The 12,474-nt window shown below is 42.2% G+C and overlaps 1 protein-coding gene across 1 annotated transcript in view; it reads right to left on the bottom strand.

The window, feature by feature from the left end:
• The window catches only part of PRRC1 (proline-rich coiled-coil 1), a 19,440-nt gene extending 13,199 nt beyond the window's left edge, over positions 1-6,241 (bottom strand). Inside the window, exons 1-3 of the mRNA XM_009071734.1 lie at positions 6,145-6,241; positions 3,274-3,660; positions 1,915-2,072 (exon numbers count right to left, since the gene is read on the bottom strand). Coding sequence (XP_009069982.1) covers positions 1,915-2,072; positions 3,274-3,660; positions 6,145-6,241 — 642 coding nt within the window. The remainder of the gene's footprint in view (positions 1-1,914; positions 2,073-3,273; positions 3,661-6,144) is intronic.
• Positions 6,242-12,474: the final 6,233 nt, after the last annotated feature.

Genomic DNA, 12,474 nt, shown 5'->3' on the forward strand with positions numbered 1-12,474 from the left:
CACTCTCTGGGCCATCCAGCCAGTTCTTAACCCAGCAGAGAGTGCCCCTGTCCAAGCCGTGCGCTGCAGCTTTCTCAGGAGTGTGATATGGGAGATGGTGTCAAAGGCTTTGCTGAAGTCCAGGTCCACAAACCTACAAACTGTCAGGTTGCAATGGCTGCGGTAGTATCCAGCTTTGCCTTTGATATATAATGCCAAAATCAGTCTTGGGACTGCCATGAGGCTGCGCAGCCATCTCTAACAGATTAAAGAACCTGAAACAGTTTTAGATTGTCATAGTCTTGAATATTATCTAGCTTGAAGGAAATCTGGAAGCAAGGTGTGTGATTTCTTAAGAACACCAGAGGAAAAGGTATCTCTGACTATTCTGAGAACAGAAATAAAGGTAACTGCTACAAGTACTGTGTAAGCTCTTCAACAGGGAATTCACTGTTGCATTTCTGTAATTATGAGTTTGTGCCCCAGATTCTGGATGATCTTTAAAAAAGACAAACCCTGACGTGTTCTGACATACATCGAGAACTCAAGGGTTTCAGTGTAATTAATGATTCCTCATTCTTTCACCTAGGAAATTCTCAAGAACACATGGAATGCTTCATACATAAACCAAAATCAGTATTTTGTTATTGAAATCAATGATACAAACCTTCTCCATAAACAGGAACAGGACCTTTTGTATCGTAGTGGGAAAACTAGAAAACACTAATGTGGATGAGATTGGCTTTCCATCTAATTTGCAGTTGAAAACTCTGGTACTCTAAAAAGGGCTACAGGATCATGTTAAAATAAAAAGGTTCTCTTCTGGCATATCACCATCCATCGCAAATATTAAGAGGAATATAATGACTGAGAAGAGGACGTTGTTTTCTAAAGGAAGAAAGATGATGTGTTTTTCTGATCACGAGAAGACACCTGTCATTGAAACATGCAGCTTGACAACTCTGCTCTCACTGTACTGACGGAGAATTAGCCTTGCTCTAAGACTGTACCACCATCAAGAGGCGTATTTCTGTAGTAAGAGAGTCTGCCATGGCACACACAGCTTTTTCTCCCACCTTTCCATGTCCAAAAGGGCTTGAAATTCCCTCAAAAACTCTGCAACTAGGACATCAAACTTGATTCCTCCTTCACGTTCAGTATGAGACAGGACAGAACACGGTGTTGCTCCTGAAGACAGTTCAGCATTCACGTACAGCCCTGAGATCTTTCTGCCAGAATCTTCCTGATGCATGCATGCAGCATGCAGCTCCAGAAAGGTCACAGGCTGATGAAATTCTGTGAGTTGAAGTCACTGCTTATTTCCTCTGTCTGATTAGATTACACCACAAAGTGTATCTCTTTTGCACTATATACTCCAAGTCTCCTAGCAGAATAGAAAAATCTTACAAGGTATCTTGGACACTTCTTAGATAAACTGTTCTTTGATTGAAGAAATACATATTTTGTCTCTCCTTTAAAACAGACAAAATATAACTTGGTTGTCATGGATCAACCATGACTTGCATCCCACAGATATCAAACTCATTTAGGAAATTATAAAGGAGATATGCAAAGCACTCAGGTGAAGCAAAACAAAACTCTCTTTTTCTGCATCCAGTCACTGTCAAGTAAAAATTACCTTTCAGATCTTAAAGAGACTCTAAAACCTGATCTGATTTATGTGACAAAACTTGTTAGGTTATGCATATGTTCCTATCACAGGACTAAAACTAACCTAGAACACCTGTTTGTCTAGTCCTCCCCCTTCTGTACAGAGCAAGAGCAAATGCATAGTTTCAGCAAACACCAGTATTAAACACAGGCACCTTGCACATGAAGCTGAGAAAAATAAGAGATTTATAGCAACATGCATTAAAAAAACCAAGATACATCTTCTTATATTCAGGAAAAAATGGCAATTCCTCATGAAGATACCTTTATAAACCCCCAGATTCCTCCAGCAGGAGCTCCACCTTGGGCAGTAGACACTCTGGGGTCCTCACGCTCCTCAGGAAATGTGATTGAAGAACCAGTTCCAGGAGACAGAGATGATGAGAAAGTTGCTTGCTGAGTGATGGGATCTGCCAAAACACCTAGTAAGAGGGGGAAAAAAAAATCCCACCTCAGTGTTCATTTATTTTACTGTAGTTAATCTGTTATAATGTACTAAGATGCAACAGGAAAATGAACAGAAAGAACAGAAGAATACTGGGCTGATTCACTTCACTTCTGGAAGGTCCCAGAACAATCCTGCTTGCTAAAGGTTAGCAAATGAGTTCAACAATATCTGCTAAGAGAACTGAGACTGCCTGCACGTCATGCACAAAATTAAACAATGACTTCTTTTCCTTATCAGCTCGATTTAAAAGTTGTTCTTTTAATTGTATTCAAATTGTCATAACAAACTCTCAGTAGAGGAAAGAGAGGAATAGGTGTTATACTCTGAACAAAGAGAGAGGAACAATAAGTAGGAAACTTTCTAACACTGAGTGCTGGAAATCAGTAGCAATAGGAACAGGAGGAAGCTTCACACATTTTAAAGGAAAACAAGAGAAACTAAAATAGTAGACAAATCAATTGTGAGCCTTTGCATCATTACTCAAGCCTATTTCCAACACAAACCTTAATCAAGAGCTATTTTTAATTCACACTGCGCAGCTGATAGCTCTTTTTAGGCATTTTCCTAATACAGACCACTTAAAAGAGATATCACCAATAATAGCAAAAGTCTGTCCCCTCAGCAGCTGAGGAGCCAAGTTTCCATTCCACTAGCTGAACATGACATCAGTTCAGCCACCACAGCAATGGCTTGCATGGAAGGGTATGTATTTTTAGCTGTCCTAATGCAATTTAGTGCTGGAAACAAGGAAATATGCAATGGACAGCTTGTCACAGCTTTTCAGAACAAAAACCTGAACACTGTGAGACTACAGACTGAGATGTATCATCCTGGGGAAATACAATGGCTGTAAAGGTGGCAATATGAGCTAAGCAAAAGCTATGTATGTTCAGCTGGGAATTCCTGCGCAATCTAACAGAAAAATATAAAAAAATAGCCAGTATCAGAAAAAAAAAAGTTCTCAGTCTAAGACTTTTCTGCTAGCAGAACTCCACTAAAGGAACTCACTGTCCTAGACCATGACTGTGCTTAAAGGCAATTCTCCCCTCTTCCGGGTGCAACTACATTAAGTGCACCCGTAATAAAGCAGTCGAAGTAGCAGAGTGGTGAAAAAGCCACCCAGGAGATCCCTCATCCTGTCTTACAAACAGGAGAACACATAAACAAGGAATTACCTGTGACTGGAGGTGCAGAAAATGATGGCATCAGTGGGCTCTGTGGTGCTCGACCCGCATGGCCTCTGGTAATGTCATAGGTTGAAGACATGGAAAATCCTGAAATGGGGGGACCAGTGGGAGGTGCAGGAAGACCAGGGCTAGTAGCAGAGCTTAAAGGAGGAGGAGTAGAGAACTGGGACACAGGGGTAGTAAAAGCTGAAGGGGCAACAGGAGGTGGGGCAGGGCTTTGAGGTGGTGCAACAGCAGAAACCGTTGGAGAAGGCACAAGTGGAGGAGAAGCTGAAGTCATCGCAGGAGGAGGAACTGGAGACACTCCAGCTGGCAAGGGTGGTGAGTATGCAGGAGAAGATGACATGCTTGATGTAGCAAGGGGAGTAGACAAAGCTAGAGGAAAAAACAAAAAGAAAAAAAAAAAGAATTTTAGAAATGCTAAGCCTTACTCTCAGAGATTCAGTTATATTTCTGTTCAGATATTTCACAAGCAAGTTTTGACCTGGTCTGTTGTTTTTCTCCTTCAAAGTGAATTTTAGCTCCGCTTGAGTTTGCATACACCACCAATGCATTCAGTCTTTGGTGGCAGTATCTTATGAGCCACATCTCTTGCTCTCGCATGACCCAATTTTTGATAAGCTTAAAGAGATGAGTCACATTTGACTACTGAATTTAGAGCAGCTGAAGCCTGCCTCAGAAATTTCTAGCGAGCACTGTTCTGAGTGGCTGCATAATTCACAAGCGTGTTGATGATGTGGGGCATCTCATCTTTAAGAAGGAAACATACACTTACAGTACCTGGGGGGGTGTGAGTTTCTTTAGAGGGATGGTGCTGTAAGCAGACTGAGCATCAGGCATCTCTCTCTTCCCTGGCACTCATCCTCCCAATCCCTCTGCTTTCTTTGCTTCACTCAGGCCCTCAGCTGATCCTTGGATGAGTCAATGTTCCTCTGTTTAACCAAGTCTGGCCAGGAAACTAAGCCAGAAAAATCACCATTTTTGATAGATTTTGTTGGATCAACTTAAGCATATCACACTGCTTTCTATGCATATTTCAACAGCATTTGCTGAGAAATGGTTTGTCACCATATTCTTCTCCATATATTCCTTCAGGTATTTTCACCAAGTCAGGAAGAACAAGAGTCTCCCTAATGTACATTGCTTTTCTCTTCACTATTACAACAGAATCACTTGACTCCACAGAAAGGATGAGGCCATCCAGAGGGACCTGGACAAGCCTGAGAAGGGACCCACAGAACCCAGTGAGGTTGAGCAAGCCCAAGGTGCTGCACTTGGGTCAGGGCAACCCCAGACGTGAGGACAGACTGGGAGAAGAGTTCACTCAGAGGTGCCCTGTGGAGAAGGAGGTCCTGGTGGAAGAAAAGTTTGACATGACCTGTCATTGCGCTCTTGCAGCCCAGAATGTCAAACATAACCTGAGTTCATCCCCAGCAGCATGGGCAGCACGTGAGGGAGGGGATTTCTGCCACTCCACTCATGAGATCCCACCTGGAGTGCAGCATCCAGCTCTGAGGACCCAAACACAGGAAATACCTGTTGGAGCAGGTCCAGAGATGCCCATGAAAATGCTCAGAGGGTGGAACAGCTCTGCTATGAAGACAGGCTGAGAGAGCTAAGGGTGTTCAGCCTGGAGGACAGAAGGCTCTGGGAGGACTTTATAGCAGCTTTTCAGCACTTGAGGGCTTATTAAAAAAAAAAAAAGGAGGGAGAGCAACTATTTACACAGGCAGATAGTGACAGGACAAAAGGGAATGGTCCTAGAGTTTTCTGCCGAGGCCCCAGTGAATTGCCTTATACACCCCATGGGGTCCAATGCACTAGTCTGACTCAAGGTAGCAACATGAGATATGTCAGAAAATTAGATATGTGGTCCTCAAAATATGGTGTTCAGATGCATGAAAAAATCAGAGAGAGTGCTCTGATTACCACCCACAATAAGAGAGACCTTACAGCACCTACTAGTACCTAAAGAAGCTACAAAAGAGCTGGAGAAGAACTTTTCACAAGGGCATGGACTGTTAGGACAACAGGGAATGGCTTTAAACTGAATGAGGGAAGGTTTAGACTAGGTATTAGGAAGGCATTCTTCCCTGTGAGGGTGCTGAGGCAGTGACACAGGCTGCCCAGAGAAGCTGTGGCTGCCCCTTCCCTGGAAGTGTTCCAGGCCAGGTTGGATGGGGCTTGGAGCAACCTGGCCTAGTGGAAAGGAAAGTGTCCCATGGCAGGGTAGGGGCAACAAGATGAGCTTTAAGGTCCCTGTGATCCTATGAATATTAAAACCCAAGTGATTATCCATGTTTACCACTACCCCCTATCAGACTGTGAATCTGGTTTGTTTTTAGCTCCCTCCTAAGCTGCTCATCCCACTGTGCACTGCAGTGGAAGGTACCACTTCCCTGGCCCTTAGAAAACACAAGTGCACCCACATAGGGGCAACAAGATGAGCTTTAAGGTCCCTGTGATCCTATGAATATTAAAACCCAAGTGATTATCCATGTTTACCACTACCCCCTATCAGACTGTGAATCTGGTTTGTTTTTAGCTCCCTCCTAAGCTGCTCATCCCACTGTGCACTGCAGTGGAAGGTACCACTTCCCTGGCCCTTAGAAAACACAAGTGCACCCACATGGCTTCATAAAACAGTTCCAAGAGTAAGAAAAGTATTTAAAATATCCTGTGTGTCAGATGTATGTCAGATAAGGAGCACACATCCATGATTAAGAAACAATTTAAATTCTTCCAATTAGCCTGGAGAAGAGAACTGTTAATTATGCTGATTGCAACGTTTCTGGACTAATTGTAGTGCTTCAAGAGACATGAGCAGACGTGACCAAGTTGCTGAGGAAGTTTCTGTACCTAATGAGACAGGTGTTGCAGCAGCAGCAGCTACCCCTGCTGTGCTTGGTGGGGGTGTGCCAGGTGGAGTTATCTCTATTCCACTCTCTTCCATCATTTTCTTTCAGCCACAAAAAGCTGCAAGGAAAAAAATGAAGTGCATCTTGAGAAACAAGGGAAAGGATTTTAAGTCAGAATGTAAAGGCCACAACACAGTTATTTACATTCCTGACCAGAAAAGGTAATTCAAATGCCAAAAAGAACCAAAGAAAAAAGAACCAATTTATCTCAAGTACACAATGACCCTGTGTGTCTCATTTCTCCTGTATCCTCACTTTTAGCACTGTGATAATTCCCCCAAACCCAAAACCTCTTTCTAAAACCTTACTCTGCATGCCCAGCTGCTGCTTCCAACATATACTGGTGAAACTTCAATGAGTAATAACAGAGAAGTAATTACACATCACAAAACCCATATCCCATTGCAAGAAAAACTTAACTACAGGGTAGTACTTTGCTGCACTACTGAGCTGCAGTGACTCACACTAGGTGCACGACAGAATGCAAAACGTGGCAAGAGAGGACTAAAGCCTCTCTCTTTTGCTAGGAAAGAGCCATGTCCTCACTCTGTCACCTAAGCACTAACCATGACCTCGTCTACTTTGAAGCAGAAGGATTTTAGAGTCAGCTAAATAAAACCACCCGAAATACAAATCCAGCATGAATAAAATTATATTGAAATTAATTTATACTGAACAAGTTTTCCAGTACAGACAATTCCTGTAAAAGTCAAATGCCACACTTCCCTTGTGATGTTATCAGAAGTGAAAGTAAATGAAGGCTTTGGGTTTTATTTTGAAGGCCAGATTATGTTGGATGTATCTTTTAACAGAGCTGACTAAACCTTTACTACTTCTACTACTAATCTACTGCTTACCTACTATGTCTTTACTAGTACTTATGTTTACAACTTCTACTCACTAAGCTTTACTAGTGGTAGAATAAACAAGCCATGTGATTATTTAACAATTTTAAATTGATGTATATGCGCTTAGGATAAGGAAAAGAGAAGGAAAAAAATGTGTATTTTCATGAACACCAAGAGATTTTCATTCTTCAGTGCAGAGGCAGCTAAAAAACCTCTCTGCTTCCTCACAAGTCTGGTAAGACAGACAGCAATGATTTGCACCACTCCCTGAGGCAACGGTTCTTTATGAAACAAAATTCTATAAAAAGTAACTATATATATGAAAAACAGATAGACTCAAAACATTTCCCACCATATCCATTACATCAGTGGCTACGGAGGACTTCCAGCTCAACCTCTTGAAGAGTTCAGAGGAAAAGGCTTAGGTAACATGTTGAATACAAATACTCACGTGTATGTAGGAACTCCACTGACGAAAACACAGGGGTTTTGCTGTCTTTAAAAAAAAAAACAACCCCTCATTACCTCATTGTTGTTGCAAATGTATAAACAACTCTGAGTTTAATATGGAGGGAAAATTTCTGTTATTACCCAGCTGGAAAACCCAGAAGGCCAATGTGAGTAGGGACAGGTATACAAAGGATTTAAAAAACAAATCAAAGCATCAAAATGCCACAGGAGAAACTACAGTCCTTCTGACAAGTCAGTGTGATTTGCATTAAGTGATTTAAGACTCAGTGCTTGAGCCCAGCCTCAGAGAGCGAGTAAATGTGGCTCAAGTGCAACACTCTTCAGACAGCACTTATGACAGATGGATTTTAGGTTCCAAGTGCCTCTAATTCATTTGAAAGCTTCTCCTCAGATGGGATGAAAGGGTCAGTAATTGCCTGGTGAGGAACAGACAGTCCTTGCAGAATGAATGTGTCTCATCATCCCTTAGACAGGAACTGCACAATCTTCCATTAAGCGGAAGAATTTGCAGTATTAAGCTTTTGTCTTTTATTCAGACTACAGGAGTTTACATTCCTCTGGTAGAGGTATTTCTGAAGTCATTCCTCTTCCAGCTACACACTGTAAAGCAAGAAAGAATTTTCCATTGTGCAATTAAAGTAATCGCTGACCAAAACCTAGAAATATTTTTACCAAGGCCCCTTTAATCTGCTGCTTGATTTCACCTAATGCCATGATTAAAAACTGCTGAGAGGTAATTATTACTTAAAATAAACACTGGCCATACAGAAAGACTGGAATAAGTTAGAAGGAGCAGCTTTTCAGAAACTCTGTGAGAAGATCTGCCAAAGCTTCAGAAGGGCATGACAGTGGTGGGGCAGAGGAGGAGAGAGGGAAGGGGCAACCCCCTGAGAAGTGACTTGACATATGGAAAGTCAGGAATTAGTGGAAATGTAAGTACGTCTGTGATTGCTTTTCTCTATTGAAGGTGAAGTGAGCATCAAACAGAAACAGCAAACCCAAATGTGCAAAAATCAGGTTAGTTGCTGAAACATGATTTAAAAAACCCACATGGATCTGACTTAAAATTCGAATTAAAAGAAAGAAACAACCAAAGCAGAACCCATTAGAGTCACATCTTCTCCTCTCTGGGAAAGACAACCATCTGCCAATTCAGGCTGACCAGGAAATGGAAGCTTGAGAGGGGATTCCTGCCAGTTGTAGGGGTTACCTCCATTCCCTTTATGTTTGCAGGTCCAGGGACAGGTGTACCTCCATTCACTTGGACTCTGCAGGTCCAGCTATGGATTTATCTCCATTCCTTGGAGTTTGCAGGTCTCCCAGGCAGTGTGTCCCAGAAAGCTGGTTACCCTCACAGCGATGCCCACTCAGAAGCAGACTGCTACCTACCTTGTGTCCTGGCTTACAGTTTATCCTTTGACCCTAATCTATCCCATACTCATATATTGCCCACTATGACCAACAGAGGTTTTGCCACTAGCTGGAAAAGGAGACCAATTCCTTTAGTATGTCATGGTGAGATACTAAAGACAAAGTACTACAACAGCCTGTAGTACTTTCCTCCCACTCTCAACTTTTTCCTTCACTCTTTTCCCTTTCCACCCTTGTGCCATTAAGAGAACCCAGAATGCTCCTGCTCTTTTCCATTCAGCTCATCCATCTCCTCACATAACCATCAGTCTCATGGGGAAGTCCTAACCTGACAGGGACTAGTATGAAGCCTGCACATAACAGATTTCTGTACACTGAATCCTCAACATAAGGCAATCATAGTTTGCATGTGCTGCATGAAAATAAATAAATAAATAATTTTTAAAAATGTAAAGGGTAAAGACACAACATGGGAGGAAGGAATATGCAAAAGAAAAGGAGAAAGTACAACTGGAAGCCAATAGCTCATTTTGTGGGAACGATCCTGCACTACACAGAATTAAAACTGATACTACAGGATGTATGTTTTAGCACTACATGACCTACCCCAAACTAATTACATGTGAGGAATGGGGAAGTGTTGGAGTGGAAGAAGAATACAAGGGGGGGAAAAACACCCAAGCAACCCGTTAAAAGTGTTCAGTCCTCAAAGTTTCCAATGAGGTCTTCAACTTTCCTTAAGGGAGATGCAGAGAGTTTCCCAGTAGAATCAGCCTACATATAAATGCTTAGTGAGTGCTGGGTGTGGAACGAGACTGTCTTTTCAGTGATTTAGGCAGGGAAAAACATGTAGTAGCAATAATTCTTTATAATCCAAGCCACAAACACCCAATTTGCAACAAGCATCACTTGAAAACTCATCCTAACTTAAAGACTTTTGTGGCTTTTTGCAAACGAGAACACTTCGTACTACAAAACTGAAGGAGCAGAGGAGAAACCCTGAGACAGGCAAAGGGAAGCACATGGAATTAGGTGAAAGTAACACCAGCACTGCCATCTAGTGATTTGTGATAATAAAGTGATTTCACAAATTTTATAATCTTGGCACATTTTGGTAATAGAAAATCTTTATCCTTACAAGAAAGTAAAAAAGGGCTATGGAAAAGGGGAATACAGAAAAACCATACTCCCAGTTATCCTTAAAATAGCTTAAGAAGTAGAAGGATGAATTTTGTTATTTGGATTAAAAAAATAACACTTTTCACTATTAATGAAGACACTACAGGGATGATAAGCCCCCACTTTACAAAGAAACTATACTATACCTACAAGGTCTATCCCTAGTTGACTGGTAACAGTTTTTGCTGATTACAGTTTAACCTCATCCACAAACCTAAAGCCAAATCTTAGCCCTTAACCTAATTCCCAAATGGAAGTCCTGTGTCTATGGAACAGAAAACCAGGCTAAAGCTCTGACTGAGAATTGTAATAGGGCTCGTATTAAAAGCAGAATGAAATAATTTGATTTAGAGACTAAAAGGCTTAACTAGTAAATTATCCATTTTTTCACTTAAGTTTAATAGGGAGTAATTGCATCTGTGGCAATATTTTGCAATAATCCTAATGACATAACCACACTTCAAAAGCATTCTTCAGGTTATTAACTCCAAAACACAGAAATTCACAGCTAATGATAAGATTACCTACAAATGGAGATTAGCAAATTTCACGCAGATAAAAACACATTATCTAGAAATCAGCAATACTTCTGGGTTTATAATGAGGTTGTTATTTCCAGTCATCTCTAATTAACTCCTTCTTTCATTTCAGTAGGTGCTCCTGCTGGTAAAAACCTCCACAATATACTCAAGTATACAACAGTATATAAGTATGCAATATATAGTCACAGAATCACAGAATTTTAAGGGTTGGAATGGACCTTCAAGATCACCTAGTCCCAATCTCCTGCCCTGGGTGGAGACACCTCCCCACTAGACCAGGTTGCTCAAGGCCTCATCCAGTATATACAAGCTATATGTAAGTATATAAAAGCTAAGAGGTGAAACTATTCTCTGAACAGAGCCCAAAATGAAACATAACCACAGCTACAACACTACATTCAAACGCTACTAAACTTCTTGACTTCAATCGGCTTTGGATTAGGTGTGTGCACACACCGTTAATAGCTAAGCACAATCTGACAACTGCCCAACATGAAGAGCAGTCATTTTACTTACTCATTTGAACAAATCAATAGTTGGGATCAATTCCCGGTACAGACACTCCTTCCAATAAAAGAGCTACATCCCAGGTTGCACTAGCTGACAGAGATTCACAGGAACATACTCATGTGCAACAGGAGAGAAGTCAAAGGCAAAAGGAAGATAAATCACAACTACTCATATAGATGCAAACACAGCAGATTAGAGCATGGAATGGAATGGGTTGGAATATTCTGAGTTGGAAGGGACCCACAACGATCACCGACTCCAACTCCTGGCCCAGCACAGGACACCCCAACAATCTCATCATGTGCCTGAGAGCACTGTCAAACGCTCCTTGAGCTCTGTCAGACTTGGGGCTGTGACCACTGCCCTGGGGAGCTGTTCTGGTGCCCAAGCACCTCTGGGGGAAGAACCTTCTCCTAGTATCCAACCTAAACCTTCCCTGACACAACTTCAGGCCGTTCCCTCTGGTCCTGTCACTGCTCACCAGAGAGGGGACATGAGTGCCTGCCCCTCCACTTCCCCTCCTGAGGAGGTTGTATCCAGCCATGATGTCTCCCCTCAGTCTCCTCTTCGCCAGGCTGAAGAGACCAAGTGACCTCAGCCACTCCTCATGTGGCCTCCCCTCTAGACCCTTCACCACCTCTGCGTCCCTCCTTTGGACAGCCCCAGTGGTTTTGTATCCTTCTTATATTGTGGCACCCAAACTGCCACCAGCACATGAGGTGAGGCCACGCCAGAGCAGAGTGGGACAATCCCCTCCCTCAACCAGTGATGCTGTGCCTGATGCAGGACACAGCTGTCCCTCACGGCTGTCAGCGCACACTGTGACTCATGTATAACTTGCCAATGGGATTAAAAACAGATCAAGAAGAGCACTAGAGGGAAAATTACAAAAGAAAATGACAGAATCACAGGTGAAGCTGATATCAGACAAAATGGCACTTAGTGCCATGGTCTAGTAACCACCGTGGGGTTGGACTTGATGATCTTTGAGGTCTCTTCCAACACGGTTAATTCTATGAATCTATGAAAATGACAACACTTTGAAAACATCAAACCAAAACAAAGGTAGACTTCAGTATATTAAAAATTTCATCTGAAAAATCCTTCACCTTGTGTTTTCCATTCTAGAAAGGGAGAGCACTAAGTCAGGGATACAACTTCCTTCAGCCTCTGGTCTGTTAAATGCAGGAGCAGGTGCCAGGGACATACACTGTCTCACCCAAGCTAAAGGAAGGGCACAGAGGGCTTAATCACCTTGTGTTAAATGATTTGGTCCAAAGTCCAAAGCCTTCAAGAGAGGTGATCAGGAGAGAGAAAAAAATAAAGAAACCAAAACCCTAGAACTCCCTT

Source organism: Acanthisitta chloris, unplaced genomic scaffold (assembly GCF_000695815.1).
Source record: "Acanthisitta chloris isolate BGI_N310 unplaced genomic scaffold, ASM69581v1 scaffold7403, whole genome shotgun sequence".
Taxonomy (NCBI): domain Eukaryota; kingdom Metazoa; phylum Chordata; class Aves; order Passeriformes; family Acanthisittidae; genus Acanthisitta; species Acanthisitta chloris.